The sequence below is a fragment of the Apodemus sylvaticus genome, chromosome 22 (assembly GCF_947179515.1).
Source record: "Apodemus sylvaticus chromosome 22, mApoSyl1.1, whole genome shotgun sequence".
Taxonomy (NCBI): Eukaryota; Metazoa; Chordata; class Mammalia; order Rodentia; family Muridae; genus Apodemus; species Apodemus sylvaticus.
In genome coordinates, this window is record NC_067493.1 from 35299830 (window position 1) to 35322143 (window position 22314).

The following is a 22314-nucleotide window of genomic DNA, read 5'->3' on the forward strand; positions in this document are numbered from 1 at the left end:
CCTTGGACCATCCGCTCCTCCTCTTCCACCCTAGGATTCCTCCAGGTCCAGCTGTGCTCTGTACCTGCCTGATTACCTGCTGCCAACTGTCTGAAAAGCATTACCTCCTCTCCTACCCGCTCTCTTACCTTCCTCCTCCTCCCTCCGTATCCCCTCCTCCCCCTTGTTTTTTCCTTTCTTTCTATGTAGCCCAAGCTGGTTTGCAACCTGAGATCCTCCTGCCTCAGCCTCTAGGCCAGGCGCTTACACAAATGTCTCATATCCACTCTCTCTCTCCCCATTGCCTGCTTCGCAACGAACTTGGAAGATCACCGAGTCTGCAGCGGGCCACACTAAAGACAGCTCACCCCCTTAGGGGGACTGACATGCGGTCACCCACGTCAGTTGGTCTTCAAAATTCTACGGCTGCTCCGTTTGGGCCCGGCTGGAGCCAACTCCACGGCGGAAGCCAAGGCCCCGTGGCTGACCGGATCAGGGACCCAGGCGCTGAGTCACCTCAGAACATTCCTATCTTCAATCAGTGTGGCCGCCTGGCTGGAGGGCCTGACTGCCTCTGGAAATTCGATCTGTTTACTCTCAGCTTTTTCACACAGCAGAATGAGGCCCCTCACTCGGGCCTCTCCCCAGGGCATCCTGGGCCACAAGTCCCCAAGCCTTGGCTAGGCCAAGCCCTGTTTCCGAAACACACCTGCAGCCAGAAGACAGACAGGGAGGGTGAGGTGGAGACCACATCGGCTGGAAAGTATGATACTCAGAGAAGTGTGGGCCCGATAATATAAGTGCTCATTTAATTAGTGGGCCAGTTTATCACAAGGTCCCTGTTGAAACCACAGGAGGCTAATGTTTAGTGGGCAAGAGTGCTCGATCTGCGAGCGTAAGGATCTGGGATTAAATATCCTGCACCCGTGTAAGAAGCCAGCTGTGGTTACGCTAGCAGATCCCGTTCAGTGGAAGATCCTATCTCAGAGCAGTAAGATGCAGCCTGATAGAGGAAGGCGCTCCAAGTCCCAGACGCTTTCTGCGGGAGCGCGAGGGCACGGCACCTGCAGATTCATGCGCATGCGCCATGCACCACACACCCAGACACACATACTGCAGAAGGCTGGATGTGGTGATCGATATAAACCTAGAACCTCAGCGCTCAGGAGGCTGCGGCAGGGGAGTATCCAGTTGAAGGCCAATCTGTATCACACAGCAAGACCTGGTCTCAGAAAAGGGGAGGGGCTTCCTGGCATTCTGATGGAGGGCAGTCACAGACAGAGGAAAGGGGTAGGGCTGCAAAGAATTCTGGGTAACCTCCATTTGAATGCACCCAGACATGGGAGCTCTTCTTAATGAGGCAATACACCCTATCCTGACTTTAGAATCCTATGCAGTCTTTTTTTTTTTTTTTTGATTTTTTTTTTTTTTCTGAGACAGGGTTTCTCTGTGTAGCGCTGGCTGTCCTGGAACTCACTCTGTAGACCAGGCTGGCCTCGAACTCAGAAATCCGCCTGCCTCTGCCTCCCAGAGTGCTGGGATTACAGGCGTGCGCCACCACCACCCGGCTATGCTGTCTTTTTTTATTTGTTAAGATTTAAATGCTGCTTCAAGCTTGTAACGCACTAGCTTTCTGCCTGACCAGCAGCCACACTTAACCTCTGGGTTCTACATGTGTGTGCGTGTGTGTGCGTGCGCGCGCGCACTTGCGCGCGCACACATCCCAAGCGGTAAGGAAGGAAACTCAGTCAGTACAGTGCTTACCATATAAAACCTGGTATGATGGTGCATGCATGTAATCTCACTGCTTGGGAGGCTGAGGCAGGAGGATTCCTGTGAGTTCAAAGCAAAGCCTGGGCTATACTTCGTCTTACTAAGCCCAAGTCAAACAACAAAACGCCACTGGTGGAGGGTGGAGGCAGGCTGGGGTGTGGGGATGGTGTCCTTCCCTGAATCCTGGGCCCTTCTGGTCATCAGAGGCCCCTAGAAAGTGAGGAACTTTAGGTTGGTGAGAATCCAGGGTCATGTCCAGTGTCACCCAGGTCCCTGGGAGTGCCTAGATTCAGGCATCTGAGGCTGGTGCATGCCTAGGGTCTCCATGTCTTCATATTCACTGAGCCACCCTGTGTGACAGCTACATTTCACCAGGGAAAGGGGGACTGCTTCCCAGAGGAAGCTGTGGACCTCAGCTCTCTTTCTTTTTAAAAATTTGTTCATAGCTGGGCAGTGGTGGAGCACGCCTTTAATCCCAGCACTTGGGTGGATTAAAGGTGCAGAGGCAGATGGATTTCTGAGTCTGAGGCCAGCCTGGTCTACAAAGTGAGTTCCAGGACAGCCAGAGCTACACAGAGAAACCCTGTCTTGAAAAAACAAACAAACAAACAAAAACTCCCCCCAAAACAAACAAAACCCCCTAAAATTTATGCATTTATAAATACAGTACACTGTAGCTGTCTTCAGACACTCCAGAAGAGGGCATCAGATCTCATTGCAGATGGTTAGGAGCCATCATGTGGTTGCCGAGATGTGAACTCAGGACCTTCGGAAGAGCAGTCAGTGCTCTTAACCGCTGAGCCATCTCTCCAGCCCCTCAGTTCTTTTTCCATAAAGATCTTTAAAATGTGTGCATATTTGTGTCTGTCTGCGCACATGGGTGCAAGTGCACATGGAAGCCAGAAGAGGGCGCTGGATCTCCCCCCCCCCCCCCCCCCAGCTGGAGTCACAGGAGCCGTGAATCATCTGACACTGGTGTTGGGAACCAAACTAGGGTTCTCTGTGAGAGCAGCAAGTGCTTTGATCCACAGTGCCATTTCTCTTGCTCCCTGTGGCCACGCTGGTGTTTAGGGCCAGGCCCAAGATTGTGCGCTTCACTGTGGGAGACAGGTATTTTCGCTTTTCTTTCCCTTTCTTTTCTTTCTCTCTTCCCCACTTCCTTCCTAGCATAGGTCGCCATACCTAGCTTCTGTAATTATTTTTCTTCTGTAATTATTTTTCTTCTGTTATTTTAAGTGGGATGAAATAAAAATAAACAATAGAAGCTATGAAGATGAGGTGCTGGTGTGGAGAACGGAAGAGGAGGAGGGTGAGCAGGGGTAGGTGAGTGGGGTGCGCATGGTTATGACACATCGTATACATGTATGAGGTTCTCAAGGAGCACACAGAAATGCTAAACATCTTTGTTATCCCCCCAATTCTGCTCCATAAAAACATGATTTTTGAATGTATCCACGGATCAATGCACTGGGGATATCAAGACTTCCATGATGTAATCACTACCCCAAGCCCTGGCAGCTGGCAATCAACCTTACACACACACACACACACACACACACACACACCCTACCCCACACACATACACACACACACCCCACCCCACAGACACACACATATACACACACAGACCCCATCCCCCCCCCAAAACACACAGGCTGGCTAGAGAAGTAGATCAATTATCGGAGTGCTTGTTGAGCATGATAAAGCCTTGAGTTCTATCTCTAGTACCCCGTAAACTAAGTGTGGTGGTGCGCCCCTGTGACCCCAGCACTCAGAAGGTAGAGGCAGTAAGATCAGAAGTTCAAGGCCATCCACAACAACACAGTGAGTTGAAACTAGCCTGGGCTACACTAAAAAACTATAGCTATAGTCAACAGGGACAGACTTAAGTTCCCACCCATCCGTGAATCTATGTGTTATGGGGATGTTATCCATCCATCCATCCATCCACCCACTCATCCACCCATCTATCTACCCACCCGTGCATCCATCAACCTACCTGTCCATCCATTCATCTACCCACCCACTTGTACATCCATCAACCTACCTGTTCATCCATCCATCCATCTATCCATCCATCCATCCATCATCTATCCATCCATGTTATCAATTTATCCACTTGCTTATCTATCTACCATTCCTCCATTAATTAATAAACAGTCTATTAGTCATCCATCTATCTAGATGAGTTTTGTTAGACAATTATGACACATTACTGTATCATCACTAGGTTGCTAGTGTCCCTGGCATCAGAAGTCCCACAACTGGCTACACGCAGGGTGGAGAACTAGGGAAGCTGGCCCAGGGGTCAGTCTAGCATGAAGATCTCAGATCCTGAAGGCTCAATGTTTCAGATGTTGGGATCGAAGGACTGGACATCATGGAGTTCTGATGTTCAAGGGCAGGAGAAGAACAAAAAAAAAAAAATCAAATTTTCCCTTCCTCGCTTTTTTCCCCCCGGGTAAGCTTTCTTCTTACAAAGACATGTCTTCCACCCCACCCCTCACTGAGGATTATAGACACCTTTTTAACACCCCAACTCCCTCTCCCTTACTGGGGAATTTTAGGCAGGGGCTACATACTGAGTCAGCCTTATTTTTTTTTTTTTTTTTTTGACACCGAGTCTTACTAAGTTAGCCAGGCTAGCCTTGAATCTACAATCCCCGCCCCCACCCCAGCCTCATGTGTAGCTGGGATATCAGGCCTTTTAAGACAGTTTCTCAATAGTGGTAAAGCATGCAGAATAGACACCTTGCCATCCTAACTCTTTGCACAGTCCTGGGGCAGACAGAAGGGATGGTCACTGTTGTCTAACCAGGAAGACCACCTGTCTCCAGCACTCCTTCATCTTGCAGAACTGAAACCTGACACCCTTAAGCAATAACTCCGCGCCCCTCCTCCAGCCCCTGGCAAGCATACGCTGCCCTCATACATTGTCCCTATTATTTTTAGTATTTCTTTTGTAAAGGCTTAACAGACACACACGTTTGTGAGTGTAGGTTTCCATGGAGACCAGAAGAGGGCATCAGATTCTCCAAGCTGGAGTTAAAGGTATTTATGAGTAGACTTGGAACCGGATTCAGGTCGCCTGTAGAAGCACCCTCTCCCTCCTCCACCTCCCACCCCTGGCCTCCAGGAGACAGGGTGTCACTATGTTGCCCTGGCTGTCCTGGGACCCACAGACAAGTGCTAGGATTAAAGGCATGGACCACTAATGCCCAGTTACAATAAGTATTCTGAACTGCTCAGCCGTCTCTCCAATCCCTCTATGATTATTTTTGAGGCAGGGTCTGATATAGCCCAGGCTGGCCTCAAACTCAAGAGGTAGCTAAGGATGACCTTCATTCTCTTCTGTCACCTCTTAAGTGCCTGGGACTTCACGTCTGCCTAATTCGTTCTCTATAAATTGAATTACTCTGAGAGCTTCACAAAAGGAACACAGACTGTGAAGCTGTCTCTCCCCTCCCCCGCTGGCTGACATCCTCAGCATCGTGCTCTAAAGGGTCATCCAGGCGGTAGCATCTGTCATCCTGTCCTTCTTGAAGGGCGGATAGTACTGCGTCATGCCCGTGTATGTACGCATTAGCCTGTTGATTGAATCTTGGGTTCCTTCCCTGTTCTGGCTTTTGTGGATCAAGCTGCTGGGCATAAAAAGGTCCAGGTCCCACAAGATCCTCCTTCCAGTTCCTCAGGATGTGGACCCAGAAGTGTAACAGTGATTTATTTTTCCCTTTCAGATTTTATGTGTGTGTGTGTGTGTGTGTATAAACACACACACATATGTGCTTAGTTATGTGTATGTATGTATGTATGTATGTGCACATGTGTGTGGAGGCCAGAAGAGGGCTTCAGATGTCCTGGAGCAGCAGTTGTGAGCTGCTATGTGGTTGCTGGCAACAGAACTCAGGTCCTTTGCAGGAGCAGCAAGTGCTCTTAACTCCTGAGCCATCTCTCTAGCTCCTCTCTTAGATTCTTGTTTGAGACAGGGTCCCGTTATATAGCCCAAAGCTGGCATGTTCAATTCACTCTGTAGACCAGGGCTGACCTCTGTAGACCAGGCTGGCCTCTGTCGGCCAGGCTGGCCTCAGTCAACCAGGGCTGGCCTCTGTAGACCAGGCTGGCCTTAAACTCCTGCTTCAGTCTCTTGAGTGCTGGGGTGACCACTGCGTGCCACCATGCTTAGCTCTCTATTAACATTTTTAAAAAACATATTTCTTTGTATTCATATGTGTCTCTATGTGTGGGCAGGCATACCATGGTGCACGCATGGAGCTCAGAGGACAACCTGTGGGAACTAGTTATCTATTTCCACCACGTGGACTCCAGGTATTATACACAAGCCATCAGGTACGGTGGCTAGTGCCTTTATCCTCAAAGTCATCTCGCCAGCTCTACTTTAAAGTCTCTGGAGAAATACTAAAAAGGATTTTACATACCCACCCATATTGTGTGAGGGTTACAGTCTCTCTATCTCCTCTCCAATAGTTTATTCATTTAATGTTTACTGTTTGAGTTTTTTAAATGTAAATTATGTGTACTTGTGTGTCTGTGTGTGAGAACCCGCTAGAGTTGTCATAGGCCGTTGTGAGCTGCCCAGTGTGGGTGCTGGGAATTGAACTTGGATTCTCTGGAAGAGCAGCAAATGCTTTAACCACTGAGCTCTCTTCAGCTCCGTTTATATTCTCAATAGTTGCTGTGTGAAGGGGGTGAGGCCCCATCTCTCTCCAGGAAGCTCCCCTCTTTGGCCCCTCGTCTTTTGTTTTTGTCTACAAAAGGGTATTATGTAGTCCAGGCTGGCTTCCTACTCCATGTTACCAACAATGACCCTGAGCTCCTGATTCTTCTCTTCCTGCCTCCTTCTACCTCCTGAATGCTGAGATACGTTGGGGATGGAACTCAGGGCGTCATCCATTCTAGGCAAGCATCTAGGAACGTCCCCAGTCCCCATGCGGGTCTTAGCCAATAACGGATGCTCTACCGAGTAGCAAAAGAAAATGTTCCTCCCTGTAAGTGGGGAAGGAAAGAGAAACCGTTGCCAGCCCGGGCTTTCAGCAGAGTGACAAAGACCATGGTCTCCAGAAAGCTGAGAAATGCCAGAACAGACAGTGTTCAACAGAGTTTCAAATCAAATTAGTTAGTCCTTTTTCTCCTCTCTGGAGACGAAGTCTTACCATGGAGCCCTGGCTGGTCTTGAACCTGTGATCCTCCAGCTTCAACCTCTTGAGGACAGTCAATCTTACCGTGAAATGATTGGACCAAGAGGCACTTAAGAGATTGGTGACATGTATCTAGGTGCGTCTGTGAGAGCATATTGAAGACAAATATCATGAGGGCTCTGACCTTATCAATGACTTAATCCACTGATGGACTGAACATCTGAATAGAGGGATAGTGAGATAGTTCAGCAGGTAAAAGCACTTGCCACCAAACCTGACGATCTGAATTTGATCCTGGGGTCTGCATGGTAGAAAGAACTGACTCCTATAAGCAGTCTTCTGACCCTCTGACTTTCACACGCATTTTATGTGTATGTAGAATACATATACACATGATTTGAATGGGTGATTGGGGGATAGAGCTGTGGAAGGTGGGCCTAGGTGGAGAGAGTAGATAAGGGTCATGTCCTTAAAAGTTCCATCCTGCTTTAGTCCCTTCCTGTTACAGCTCCTCTCTTTTTTCCTGGTCCATCATGACGTCAACAGCCTCACCGCCTGCTCCGACAGCCACACCCTCTCGACCATGATGGATCAAGCCCTCCAAATCCACAAGGAAAACGACCCTTTCCTTGCTGCCTGCTTATGCTGGGCATTTGACGAAACTATGACAAATATAGCATTCCTTACCTACCATGCCAGGTAAGGAATGACAGCCTGAAGCAAGAGGCCAGGCGGAGCCTGAGATGGTAATTCTCCTAAACACATACACGTGTGTGTGCAGGTGCATGCCTGTGGCAGTTTGAATAGGAAGAACCTCACCCGTTTGAATGCCTGGTCATTAGGGAGTGGACAGGGAATTGGAGGTGTGGCCTGTTGGAGTAGGTGTGGCCTCGATGGAGGAAGTGTGTCACTGGGGGCGGGCTTTGGCGGTTCAAATGCTCAAGCCAGGCCCAGTGTTTCTCTCTTCCCGCTGCCTGCCGATCTGTATGCAGAACTCTCAGCTGCCTCTCCTGCATCATGTCTGCCTGCATGCTTCCTGCTTCCCCCCAAAACAAGGGGCTAAACCTCTGAGAATGAAAGCCAGCCCCAACTCAATGATTTCCTTTATCAGAGTTGCTGTGGTCATGGTGTCTCTTCATAGCTGTAGAACACTGGCTAAGACAATGTGTGTGCACAAGTATGTGTTTCTGTGTAACATGGAGGGTGTCATTCTTTATGTGATGCCCACCTTGTTCCTCAGGGCCAGGGTCCCTCATTTGTGGGGTCCCTCACTGAATAGGCCAGTCAGGCCCAGGAACTGACTTTTTTTTTTTTTTTTTTTTTGGTAACATTCTAGGGATTAAATTCAGGTCTTTATGTCCTTTGGAGCTATCTCTACAGACCCATTTAAGAGCACTGACTGCTCTTCCAAAGGTCCTGAGTTCAATTCCTAGCAACCACATGGTGGCTCATGACCATCTGTAATGGGATTCGATGCCCTCTTCTGGGGTGTCTGAAGACAACAACAGTGTACTCATAAATGAAATAAATAAATCTTAAAAAAAAAAAAAGAACTCTAGAACAGCAGAGATAGACCACCTGTTCTTTTGTTTGTCTGTTTTAATGGACAGTGTGTGACTGTGTGTGTGCACATGTGTATGATGTGTGCATGGTATATGCATGTGAGCATGTGTACACGTGAGCATATGCATGTGTACACGCATACGTGTAATAGTATGCATGGTGTGTACATCATATATGCATGTGGCATGTGTGTGTGTGCGCTGAACATGTGTGTGTGTGTGCACGTACGTGAATGTGCACATGGGCCCAAGTTTGCTGTCTTCTGTGTTGTGTTGCTTTTCTACCTTATTCAGTGAGGCAGGGTCTTTCAATCAAACCCAAAGCTTGTTTGTCAATATGGCTAGTTCGGTTGCTGGCTTATTCTGGGGATCCTGTTTCTGTCTCCAAGGCTGGGATTACAGGTGGGCTGTCACACTCACCCAGCATTTGTACGGGTTCTGGGGACCTGAACTTGGGTCCTCAGGCTTGCATGACAAGCATTTCACCGCTGAGTCATCTCTCCATCATTCTGCCCAGTGGATAGCATTCCTTTTATTCTTTTGTGTTTTATCCTAGAACATAGCATTTGCATGCTGTTGGCTTTGTGCATGTACTCGGGCACATACGCAAACATACCATGTATTCAGTTGTACCAAGCCCGGGCTGTGGCTTGCACCAGGTCCAAGCTGGCAGCCTGTACCTTGAAGACATCACTTTCTAGCCCTTAATCCTTTGCTCACTGTCCTTGCCACCAGACAACCTAGCTGCACAGATCACCTGTGCTGGACCAGAAGCAGCTAGATTCCTCTGAGGCATCCCTCTTCAGATCCTGCATGCCCACCCATCCCTGCTCCAACCCAACCCCGATGTGCCTTCCCCCGCCCCTGGCACCTCCTGACATTTTCCCACGCTGAGTGGATCCTGATTTAGATGGAGTTGCCTCCTCCAGCAAGCCTGACCTGTTCGCAGCTCTTAAGCCGTAGGAAATCGTGGATGTCCCACTTCAATGACGTGTGATTTCCAAAGGCCGAGGCAGGACCTGCACCTAGCATCACCTCGAATCAGAACAGAACTGGCTGCCTAAGGAGTTGGCTCTGTGCACGCAAAGTGGGGTCAGCCAGCACTTGTTGAGTAGTAGTCTCTCAGTGATGCTAAGAGAGAACCAGGTTCTGCATGTATGTGTGTGTGTGTGTGTGTGTGTGTGTGTGTGTGTGTGTGTGTGTGTACATACCTCGGGCATTATTACTTAGGAGCCATCTTCCTGTTTATTTCTTTTTAAAAGAGAACAGTTATGTATTTATTTAATGATTGTGTTCCTGGGTGATCAGAAGCCTGCAGAGGTCAGAAGATGGTGTCCTAGAACTGAAGTTACAGGCCCTTGTGAGTTGCCAGGTAGGTGCTGGGAACAGAACCCAGGTCCTCTACAAGTGCAGTAATCACTCTTAAATTGCTCTTATGTGTGTAGTATGTTGCGTGGAGTCGTGCCTAACTTTTTACATGGGTGCTAGGGATTTGAACTCAGGTCCTCATGTGTCCACAGCAAGGACCATCTCTCCAGCCCCCTGTCTTCATGTGCTAAAGATAAAGTCTCTCACTGGGATCTGGGCCCTTCTGTTGGGCTGGACTGATTGGTCAGTGAACTCTGGGATCCACCTGCTCCTGCCTCCCTAGTGCTGGGATTACAAATGCACATCACCACTCCTGGATATTTTTATGTGGGACCTGGGGCTTGAACTCAGGTCCTTATACTTGCACGGCAAGCACTAAGCCATCTCTTTGGCCCCTTGTTTTAAGTCATTACATTCTCGCTGCAGCCTTGGCAATGAGCAGTTCCCAGGCTGTATATACCGATTCGATGTCTTGCCAGGTGTGGCTGTATTGAGTTTCCCCTGGAAGCTTCCTGGGGCTAGTCCATCTTTCCCTAAATGTACTGAGGCAGTGGCCTCAGCTCAGTGCACTGAGGAGAGTGATAAAGATCTAGTAATTTTTTGTATAGTTTTAAGCTTTTCTCCTATAATGTGCTCCCCCCCTACCCCTGCCTCATCCCCTCCAGGGTTTCTCTGTGTAGCCCTGGCTGTCCTGGAACTCAGAGATCCACCTACCTCTGTCTCCTGGGTGCTAGGATTAAAGGCCTGTGCTACCACCACCCAGTACCACACATGCTTCGTCAGTCAATGGTATCCACCACAGTTTGTTGGCAAGACCTTACTATAGCAGTAATGCCGGGACTCAGCACAGGGCAGTATGCACCAGAGACCTTAAACGTAGGCCCAATCCGGGTGGCAGTTCTGGGGTTTCCCATATTCATGGGGCATTCAAAAGAAGTGGGTTTTATTTTGTTTTTGCAGCACAGGTTAGACTCAAGTTCATGCTCCTCTTGCTTCAGTTTGCCAATCCCTGGAATTCCGGGCCTGTGCCTGGTAAGAAATGTGCTTTCTAAGGTGGCACTTAAAGGTAGCAATGGACTGGGACCATAAGGTGCTTGTCATGTAAACATTGAGGACCTGAGTTCAAATTCCCTGCCCATAGGTCAAAAGCCAAAAGTGGTGGTGAATGCCTGTGATCTCAGATCTGGGAAGGTGGACACAGGATCCTTAGGTTCACCGGCTAGCCAGATTAGGAGAATTGGGGAACTTTAGGTTCAGTGAGAAACCATGCCTCAAAAATAAGGTGGAGGGCAATAGAGGAAGATACTGGATGTGGACCTCTGGCTTCTGGGACAATAGGCATGTGCCACCGCGGTAGTGTACCTGCCTAGAATCCCCCAGGGAGGGGCTGGGGGCGTGGCTCAGTGGCAGAGCCCCTGCCTAGAATCCCCGAGGGAGGGGCTGGGGGCGTGGCTCTGGTATAGCACCTATGCACATACATGCACACACAAGCATACACCAGACAGACACACACATAGACACACAAACACAAAACCAACAGCGTGTTGCCTTACAGTTGTGGCTTTGGCTATCAAGAGGCTCCTAGTGACAGGAGCTAGGCCAGCTTGGGCACCTAGCTGGGTGCACGGAATTACAGATCTCCTGACTCAACGTCTTGGGTTTAACCCATAGCCCCTTCCCCTTCTGGGTATCCTGGGTCCATCCTGTTTTGTTCCTGTTGGTAAGACTGGACTTCTGCTCCTCAGGTCTGCTGGATGGCTGAAGCACCCTGACTGACCGGAGGGTCCCACAAGGACCCGGCATGCACTCTTCCTCTCACAGAACTCCATTTCCAGAAGGGCCTGACTATAAGAAAAAGAGGGGGAAGGCTGACTGATCTCTGGCCTCTCTAACCAGGTCCAGGGTTCTGAGGCTGTCTCCCAAGCTTGGTAGAGGCTAGCCACAAACTAGAGCGTGGCGGCAAGGGAGGCACATGGGCTGTGGTGTGAGCTGTCGTGGTCATGGGGCTTACATGCTGTGTGTCCCCAAACCTCCCTCCACTGTGGTCGCCCTCCACCACCTGTGTGCATACCAGGCAAAGAATTCTCCCCTTCTCTAGGCTAGAAATGCTCATGGAGTCAGTTCCACCTTAAAGGGGTGAGTCCTGGTTGGTCCGTGGCGTGGGGGTGGGGCGGGCTCATGCAGAGTCACGTGACACAGCTCCAACCAATAAGAAGTCTGTGCAAGACTTGTCGGAGAATGGGCCTGTATATTTTGTTAGAGGACAACTGTTGGAAGTCACAGTGCTGGCTCTAGCTGGGTTCCTCACAGTGGGTAATAGAGCTCACTCAGCCACTCCACAGGGTGATACTTTCTGTATTATCCTAAAGACAGCCAGTCTGGAAGGTAGCAAAAGAAAGGTCCTGACGACATCATCGCATAATTGAATTAAATACTAAACAGCCCAGCTCCTAGCGGCTTTTATTTTTTTGGTGGTCTTGGGGATGTAATCCTTTCAGAATATGTTAAGCCACGCCCCCAGTCCTTCACTGGGGGATTCTAGGTAGAGGCCCTACCACTGAGCCACCCCCAGCCCCTCCCTGGGGGATTCTAGGCAGGGGCTCTACCACTGAGCCACCCCCATCCCCTCCCTCGGGGATTCTAGGCAGGTGCTCTACCACTGAGCCACGCCCCCAGTCCCTCCCTGGGAGATTCTAGCCAGGGGATCTACCACTGAGCCACGCCCCCAGTCCCTCCCTGGGGGGTTCTAGGCAGGAGCTCTACCACTAAGCCACGCCCCCAGCCCCTCACTGGGGGATTCTAGGCAGGGGCTCTACCACTGAGCAGCACCCCCAGCCCCTCACCGGGGGATTCTAGGCAAGGGCTCTACCACTGAGCCACGCCCCCAGTCCCTCCCTGGGGGATTCTAGCCAGGGGATCTACCACTAAGCCACGCCCCAGCTCCTCACTGGAGGATTCTAGGCAGGGGCTCTACCACTGAGCCACACCCCCAGCCCCTCCCTGGGGGATTCTAGGCAGGAGCTCTACCACTGAGCCACGCCCCCACCTGTTACTGTTAGATTTTAGGCATCATACGAAGTTGGCCAGGCTACTGCTAGACTCCTTTTGTAGCTCAAGCAGGCCTTGAACCTTGTGATCCCCCCCGTGCGTCCTGTGTATTTGAATGACTGGCTTACACCATCAGGCCCAGCACAAAACTTCTCTCTGTAGTCTCTTGCCAATTTCATACACATATTTAATGTGCCGCTACCCTTTTCAGGCCCCATTATCCTGTCTTATCTTCTTCGTCCTCACACTGAGCCGTCTCGTTTTACAGACACCTTATCCCTCACCAGTTCTACTTATTTCCTTAGGGTCCATCTTAAACGGCCCTTCCTCACGGTAGCGGTTCTCAACCTACGCGTTGTGACCCCACTGCAAGGGAAGGGTGTCACAATCAGACATCTTACATATCAGATATTTACATTATGACTCATAACAGCAGCCACATTACAGCTATGCAGTAACAATGAGATGAATTGTACGGTTGCGGGGGGGGGGGGGGTCACCACACCATGAGGTAATTTTATGGTTGTGGGGGTCACACATGAGGAACTGCATTAATGGCTGCAGCGGTAGGAAGGTTGATAACGGTGGATCACCAGTTCTGCTCAACTCACAGCTTGCCATACTCTGTCTTCTGGGCTAGAGACTTCCATGCCAAGAACAATGTTTAAAGTGCTTATCATATTTGTTTAAATTACGTGTACCTGCGTGGATGTGCACATGTGAGTGCAGGTACCTGGAGAGGCCAGAAGAGGTCAGATTCCCCGCAGGTCGGAGCTACAGGTGGTTGTGAGCCACCCGCTGGGAATTGAACTCAGGTCCTCTAGAAGAACAGAATGTGCTCTTAATAATGGAGCCTTCTCTCCAGCCCTCCATCCCAGCGTGCTCTCGTATCCCGCCATCCCTTGAGATTTGGTTGGAAGATGCCCTCCATAGGTTTGAACACTTGGCCCTTGAAGAGAAGTGCTGGCACTGTTTTGGGAGGTTGAAGAACTTTTAGGGTACGGAGCCTCACGGGAAGAAGTGAGTCACTGTGGGCAGGCCTGGGCGCTTTTAATATAAGCTGGGCTCCCACTTCCTGTGTGTCCTCTGCTTCTGGGTCTGCCAGGATGTGAGAAATATTAGCAATGTTCTCGGTTATGAGTGCCTCCCCCCTCCCCTGCCCTCCGTGCGTGTGTGCGTGCGTGTGTGTGTGTGTGTGTGTGTGCGCGTGCGTGCTTGCCGTGATAGACGACTGTCACTCTGTGAGTCAAAGCAAACTTCCTCTCTCAAGCTCTTTGTCAGGCGTTTTGTCATAGCTCTGAGAAAACCTTCTCCTTCCCACACAATATTGTACACGGTGACAGAAGTTATTTTCATGTTTACATGTGCGCGCATGTATGCGCACACATGTGTGTACGCTCACACGGAGACCAAGGTTGACATCAAGTTATCCCCTTCCTGTTTTCTTCCCCACCCCTTCCCCTTTTCTGAGTCAGAGTCTCTTCTAACCTTGATCCCCTTTTAAAGTTTTATTTATTTTTTATTTATTTATTTATTTTTATTTTTTTGGAGACAGGGTTTTTCTCTGTGTAGCCCTGGCTGTCCTGGAACTCACTCTGTAGACCAGGCTGGCCTCGAACTCAGAAATCTGCCTGCCTCTGCCTCCCAAAGTGCTGGGATTACAGGCGTGTGCCACCACCACTGCCTGACACTAAAGTTTTATTTTTTATCGTGTGTGTGTGTGTGTGTGTGTGTGTGTGCAGGTCAGAAGTCGGAATTAGATCTCCTAAAGCAGGCATCACGAGTGCTTATGAACTGTTTAATGTGGGTGCTGGGAACCGAACTCAGGTCCTCTGCAAGAGAGTAGCATGTGTTCTTTACCAGGGAACCACCTTTCAAGCCTCCAGTCCAATTTTTTTTTTTTTAATGTAAGTACTTGGGATCCCAACTCGGTCATGTTTGCACACAGGTGCTTTTACCAATGGAGCCATTTCCCCAGGTCTACAAAAGCTGCCCTTGACTTAGCCATATACTGTGAAGTGGTGAAGAAACCGATCTGTGGAGACTAGAGGAAATAAACCTTAGTGCACCGTACAGCCTAAGCCAGGGGTGGAAGCTCGCTCCCAGGGCATAGAGGATGGAAAAGGGGCAGTTATTCCAAGTTTGAGGTCAGTCTAGGCTACACAGTGAGTTCCAGGGGGGGGGGGGGAGGAGGGAGAATGAAGGGGAGGAGGGGTGAGAGGAGAGAGGAGAAGAGAGATACAGAATATGGCATTGTGGATTTAGCTCGGTGGTAGGGCCCTTGCCTAGCAAGCACAAGGCCCTGGGTTCGGTCCTCAGCTCTGGTGGGGGGTGGGGGAGGTAAGAAGACAAAATAACAGAATATGATAGAGAATCAATGAATGAACACTTAGACAGAAAGTACGGGACTAGAAACAGGCTGTTTCCAACCCCTGTCCTGACCATGCTGTTTTGCATATGCTTAAGGACCTTGTGATGGATTCCCGAGATTTGACAGTATCTCTGAGGAGACACCCAAGGGCTGACTGACATGAGGTATACCTTGTGGAAGTGGGCCCTGGCTACCTTGCTCCAGCCTTCCCTCAGGAAAGATACACCTGAGAACTACTGGGTTAAAGAATCAGAAAAATGAAGACGTTGGGAGGATGAGGCAGAACAATTCTGAGTTCAAGGCTTGTTTTGGCTACAGAGCGTATTCCAGGTCAGTCCGAACAACTTAGTAAGGCCCGGTACCAAATAAAAACTGGAAAATGCCAGAGGTGTAACTCAGTGGTAGATAGAGCCCCTGCCTGGAATCCCCCAGAGAGGGGCTAGGGGTGTGGCTCAGTAGTAGAGCCCCTGCCTAGAATCCCCCAGGGAGGGGCTGGGATCAGTGACTCAGTGGTAGAGCCCCTGCCTAGAATTCCCTAGTGAGGGACTGGGGGCGTGGCTCAGTGGTAGAGTCCCTGCCTAGAATCCCCCAGTGAGGGACTTGGGGGCGTGGCTCAGTGGTAGAGCCTCTGCCTAGAATCCCCCAGGGAGGGGTTGGGGGCGTGGCTCAGTGGTAGAGCCCCTGCCTAGAATCCCCCAGGGAGGGGCTGGGGGCGTGGCTCAGTGGTAGAGGGCACTTGCCTTGTATGTAGGAAGCCCTGAATCCAATCCTCAGTGCAGCAATAAAGAACGAGGGCGCAAGGGAGCACATGAAGGTCAGTGGTTTGATCCTGTGCTCCTGACTTTTTCTGAACAGCTCACTGCAAGCAGAAAGGCTCTTGAATATGAGCCTCCTTTGTAACCTGTGCTGGCAAAAACAGCTTAATCCACAGAGATGTAGACTCAAATCTTGGGCTCGGTCCCTGATCTCATGACCTTGAGTTAACCCCTGAGCTCCAAGTGCCTTCTTTGTAAAAGCTATGCCACTGAGTTGTCACTCCCTTCATACACTAGGGCATATGCCTGCACTTGTAGACCACACCCCTTTCCTGCCTCATCCCTACTAAGGTACTGCATATAATCTAGAGCCTCCTCCTTCAGGGGGGCCCCCAGGCTGCCCTAACCACTCTTCTGTTTTCTTTCTTTATTAAAAATTATGCATATATGTTTATATACGTGTGTGCACATTAGTGCAGGTACCTGTGAGGGGTCAGGAGGGGGCACTGGGTCTCTTGGAGCTGGAGTTACTTGGAGACTGTGAGCCTGTCTGGCCTGGGTATGGGGGAACAGTTTAGGTCCCCCAAAAGGGCAGCAAGCGGTCTGAACTGCTGAGCCATCTCTCCAGGTCTGGGCTTCCTTTTTTTTCTATCCTGCTGGACCTTGACTTCAGCTTTCTGATCTATGATTGTGTCTTTCCTTCCCGGGACTGGGTGCTTAGTTCTGCAGGGGGGGGGGTGGGGAGCTCTCTCTCTATGGCGGCCTATGTCTGCAGGGGACTTAGTAGCATCCAGGCACCAACTGAGTGTCTTCTAGTACCATTCTCTGCCTCATGTTCTCCCTGCTCCAACCCAAAGAGACACCTGAGAGAGAGAGAGAGAGAGAGAGAGAGAGAGAGAGAGAGGTGGGGGAGAGAGGAAGTGACTAAGTCTGTGAGGAGGGTGGAGGCAGGGGAGTGCTTGGGGAGGCTTCGGGGTGACGTCACTAATCTTAAGGGCTGAAGTGGAACTGACAGGGGTGTAGGGGACATTCCAGGAAGAGATGAACGATATGCAGATGTCAAGAGGGAAGAGAAAGCAAGCGGCGAGTGGCGAGTGGCTGTTACTAGTACATCTGCTTGGGGGAGATGGGTAAAGCCAGAGATTCTGGATCCAGGTTCCCCAAAAGGCCCTGAACACCAACCACAACAGCAGGGGCCTGGCCCTGTAGAAACAGGGACTGAAACAGTTTCAACAGGCAGTGAGATGTTCCAGGGAGTCACCGTTTCAGGGAGGTCAGTGCTAATCGGAACCTGGACTACAGCGGAGGGGAGAAGAATTACTACGTGTGGGGCTCGCTGCTGTAAATAACTTAATAGCTGCACACCCCCAACTCCTTTAGAGACATAGCTGGTTTTAACTCTGCATTGAATGACCTACTCCCAGCAAGCACCTCCTTGAAAAGAAAGTGGGCCCCCCCTCCCTGGGCTATGCTGTGCCCATTTCACAGAGGGAGAGAGAGAGAGAGAGAGAGATGACAGACAGACGGTGACCTGGCTTGGGCCACCGAAGCTGATTCCAACATGAAGCCACGCCTGGGCTCAGGGTGCACAAGGGCAGCAGTTTGTCAGTTCTCAGACCAACTGTACTCAGCGGTTTCTAGAGCTGGAGCCTGGAGACGGGGAGGTGACCTTTGACCCCTGAGTCATCTTGCAACTGGATGGGTCACTTGGGCCCATCCTGGGAGGGAGGAGGGGTGCCAACCCTACCAGGGGACAAGGTGTTCCTGTGGTCAGGTAGACCAGGTTGAGCTCGTCTCTGGGCCTCAGTTTGAGACCTTCAACTTGGACCCTGGGAGCGGGATGCTCACCAGAAAAAGGCTGACCAGTCCCTTCTACAAGGCACAGGGGACAGACAGAGCCATCCTTTCTCTTGTCTTTCTAAAAAAGAAAAAAAAAAGTTCCCCTAAAAGCCCTCTTTTCTCCAGTCTGAGAAAGAAAGGAGGAACCAGAAGGCTGTCAGAGGCTGCTGGGGCCAGAGGCTGGGAATCTTGTTACCTCCAGCCTCTGAGGCCTGGGGATTGCCCGGAGAGTGGGGGCAGAGAGCAGGCAGATACAGGATTAGAAGGCGGTGACAGAGGGGCTTTTTTGCACTTGGGGGGTGGGGAGGGAAGCAGGTTCAGAACCCGAGCTGTTAGCTTTGTTTTCAAATGACCTGTTTAATGATTTACCTGGGGCCATCCAAGGACCACGGGGCTACTTGGACAGGGGAGGTAAGGATTCCGAACCTGTGGTCTCCGCAGCCGTGACAGCCCTCGGAGAAGAAAGTAAACACTCAGAGCTACCTAGCAGGCTTCGTCTTCCAAACAATAGCCCTGACCAAGCTCAGATCCCTAAGGCATGAACTTTTAACAAGCCGTTCCCCTGAGCCCGACCGGTAGGAGACAGGACAGCGAGGGGAGGGGGGTGTTGGCTGTCAATTTAACTTAATCTTGACCTGTAATGTATCTATTCCTTTGGCAAGGAGGTAAGAGCATGTTTGCTTTAAATCCCGCCCCCCCCCAACCATACCTATCATAATGGTAAGTGAACGAGGGGTTTAAGTTAATAGCTTGCTCCAATTCCCACTCCATAAGGCGAAATGGGCAATTAGCTAAAGAAAAGGTGCCCTGACTAATCCAACAGGACTTTATGAAGTCAAACACACATCTAGCAATGGGAACAACAACAACAAAAAAAAAAATCTAAGATTTAAAAATTTTTTTTTTCCTTTTTCTTCTTACCTCCCGAGGCCTTCCACTATTTTTTCCCCCTGCAACATCCAAGCGTAGGGTCCAGGCAGATCCGTAAACACGCCTGCTCCTCCCCTTCCATGGTTCAAAATCCCCCCTCCCTCCCACTTCGTTGGACCCCCCCAAAGAGAAAAGAAATCAGCGACCCTGGCCCTGCTGCCCCTCCCCCGCTGCCTGCACACCCCCCCTTCTCCCCTCGCAGGCACCTGGAGATAAACATCTACTAATGATTTTATGATTTTTCTGTTCTGGGGTAGACGGAGCTCAGCGCCGTCCCTCCCCGCTTGCCAATGGCTACAGGGGGGCCGGCCCAACCGGGAGGAGGGTGGTGGTGGTGGTGGATGGTTGGGGGGATGGGGCGTGTTTAGTTTGTAAATTTCCTCCTCCGGGTCCCCACACCTGTTTTTCATTCATTCATTCGTTCATTCATTCATTCGCGGATGCATCACAGAGGCCATTTAGGGAGGTTACTCGGGGATCACAGGGAAGGGACTGAGATGGGGGGCTTTTGCCGGGTGTTGGTGAAAGCAGTTGGAGGTGCAGTGGGGTGGGGGGGTCTGGGTGGAGGGGACCCCCAGCTAGAGAGCACAGAGGTGGCTTTGTCCGATGCAGGAGAATGGCAGAGATTGGGGAGGGGGATGAAGTTGTTTTTCACTGCGTCCCCTCGGGATGCGCCTCTTTGTCTGTCCCGGGGCCGGTATCATGAGCCCCCCCCACCCCCCGTCAGCCATCCGCTCGCCCCTTACTCTCTTTCTCTCACCTGGTCTTGGAAGACAGGAAGGCAAGTTTGATGAGGCCGTAGGTGAAGAGCGGGATACTCTCCTTGGCGACGCTGGCAACTTGCAGCCGGTGTTCCAGAATGTGCAGTTCCATCGTCCGCCCAGGGCTCCTCCACGGCGGATCATCCGCGGTGGCCGAGTTGGGGGGGGGGGGACGGGGACGAGCCGCGGCCCCCGCCCCCTGCGCGCCCCAAGCCGTGGGGCAACCGGCCCAGGGAAGGGGGCCCGGAGCTCGATGCCGGGCTGTTTCGTACTCGATCCAGAAAAAGAAAGCTTGGCAAGTTGCAAAAAAAGGAGGCCTGGGGAGGACCTGCGGGGTGCAGCAAGCTACGGGGTGGACAAGCAAACAGCGCCCGGCGGAGCGCGGCGCCCGGCGCAGCAGCAGCTGGTGTTCGCTGTAACAAACAACTTGCCACTCAAACGCCGGGCCCGTGCTGCGCAGGCGCCAGCCGCGGGCCCACGCAATGCCAATCGGGATTTGTAGTCCGAGCGCGCGCTTTTACGCGGCCCTCCCCCTCCGCCCCCCCTGGACTACTCCAGCTTGCTGATGTCAAGCCAGGGGGGCTGGGCTGCTGCGCCAGGGTGCACTTGGGAATGCAAGATTTCGGGGTTCCCCAGGGACACAGAGGAACTCGATGGGACATATAGGGAATTTGGAGCCGACTTAAGTTTAGATGCATGCTCTGTCATCGCTCAAACTCAGGATTAGGTGCTTTCTTTGGGGTGTCAAGCGAGAACCCCTTTCCTCCACAAACAACTCCAGCGTTGGAAAAGGCCTGAGCCTGCCAGAGGAGAGATTTAGAGGAGTCGGGTCGTTCAGGGAAGCAAAAGCAAAAGAAGGGTTGGATTAGATAGAGAAGGGTGCTGGGTTTCTTGGGAAAGGGTGTTGAGGGCTGAATGAGAGCACGCAGGCAGGGGGAGGGGGGCGCTCCGAGGGAGAGCCGCGCGGCCTTCCAGGCAGAAGGAACACCGTGTCCAAACGCACGGAAGCGTGAAAGCCCCCACGGTACTGTGTTTGGCTTTGTTGCTGCGGAAAATGTGAGGGAGGATAGAGATAAGGCAGGCACGGGAACCAGGACCCGGGTCTCCGGGATCATGGGTGCAAAGCTGCTGAAGTAACTGTGGATCTGGGAGGGGGGAGGAGAAGGGGGGCGCGGGAGGGGGTTGCGGGGGTGGGGTGGAGAGCGGACCTGAATCTGTATGAGAGTTATCCTTAGTGTTTCTAACCCCAGGCTTGAGTGCTGTATTGGGACCTGTTCAGCAAATATTCTGCCTGCCCTTCCCGCCCCCCCCCCCCCCCATCCCTTTCATGGCTGACTAGGTTTTGAAATCGTCTAGGTTAAAGTTACTGACGAGTGTGCTTTTGCCCTTTGGCAGAGTGAGTGCTTTGGAGATGTGGTGGGTCGAGTCTACCTGAGGAGGCGAACAGTCCTCTTTGGGGGGAGAAAATCCTACCTGTCAATCTCATATTCTCAGTTTCTTTCTATCAGATGGGGGCTCATGCCCACTAAAGGGCGTGAAACCCAGAATCTTGAGTATGTCTCTAAACCTGCTAATTTCGTTAAGGATTGGGCCTTTGAGATCGCTCGGTGGATAAAGACACTTGCTACCAAGTTTGATGACCTGAGTTCGATCTTCTGGACCCTGGAAGGAGAAAACGGAATCCTGCGGGTTGTCTTCTGATTTGTACATGCGTGCACACATGTAATTTAAATAAATAACTGCTCGCTCTGTTTATATTTTGTTTTGAGACAGAGTCTCATTTATCTCATGTTATCTTTCAGTTCTTTCTATAGTCGAGGATAACCTTGAACTTCTGATCTTTTTGTCTCCATCTCATGCCTGTACACTGCCACATCTGGTTTATGCTGTGGTGGGGATGGAACTGAGGGCTTTGTACATACTAGGCAGAACCTCTTAACACTGAGGTACTCCGAGCCTTTCTTTTCCTTTACTTTTAACTAAAAACTTAATAGAAAAAAAAACCCCATACTTTCGTAAATATAGGTGTTTTGCCTGTATGTATGTGTGTATGTATGTATGTGTGTATGTATGTATGTATGTATGTATGTGTGTGTGTCACAAGCATGCTTGGTGCCTGGGGAGCTCAGCAGACAGTGTCAGACCCTCTGGCACTGGAGTTAGTTACAGATGATCGTGAGCTGCTCTGTGCATGCTGGGAATTTTACCCCCGGATCCTCTGGAAGAGCAGCCAGTGCTCTTAACTACTGAAACTACACAGCCTTTTATTTACTCTAAAAAAGTTTTTTTTTTGTTTTCATTTTTATTTGTGTTTCTGTGTCTCTGTGTGTATCTGTTGTGTCTGTTAGGCATGGTGTGTGCCCTAGAAGTCCAGAAGAAGGCATTGGAGCTCATGGGTCTGGAATTACAGATGGTCCCATGTCCCCTGACGTGGCCGCTGATTGCCGAACTCAGGTCCTCTCTTAGCCACCAAGGTGTCCTTCCGGCCCTCATCTTTGCTTTCTGAAAAATTGGAGACTGGGTTTCCTGTAGCCCAGGTTAGATCTGAACTTTTGATTTTCCTGCTCCTACCTCCCAAGCTCTTGGATTGAGGGTGTGCCTCTGCCACACCTGACAGACCATGCAGAAACTATGTTCCAAGCTGGGGATTTAGCCAGTGGTACCGTGCTGGCTCAGCACTGTAAATACATAAAATGAAATAGTGGGCATGATGACACACGTTTGAATTTCAGTGCTCAGAGGTTGGTGCAGAAGGATTATTCAGTTGGAGGC

The 22314-nt window shown here is 50.8% G+C and overlaps 1 protein-coding gene across 1 annotated transcript in view; it reads right to left on the reverse strand.

The window, feature by feature from the left end:
* Castor2 (cytosolic arginine sensor for mTORC1 subunit 2) overlaps positions 1-19963 on the reverse strand; it is a 43751-nt gene extending 23788 nt beyond the window's left edge. The window contains exon 1 of the mRNA XM_052168224.1: positions 19542-19963. Coding sequence (XP_052024184.1) covers positions 19542-19654 — 113 coding nt within the window. The 5' untranslated portion in view covers positions 19655-19963. The remainder of the gene's footprint in view (positions 1-19541) is intronic.
* Positions 19964-22314: the final 2351 nt, after the last annotated feature.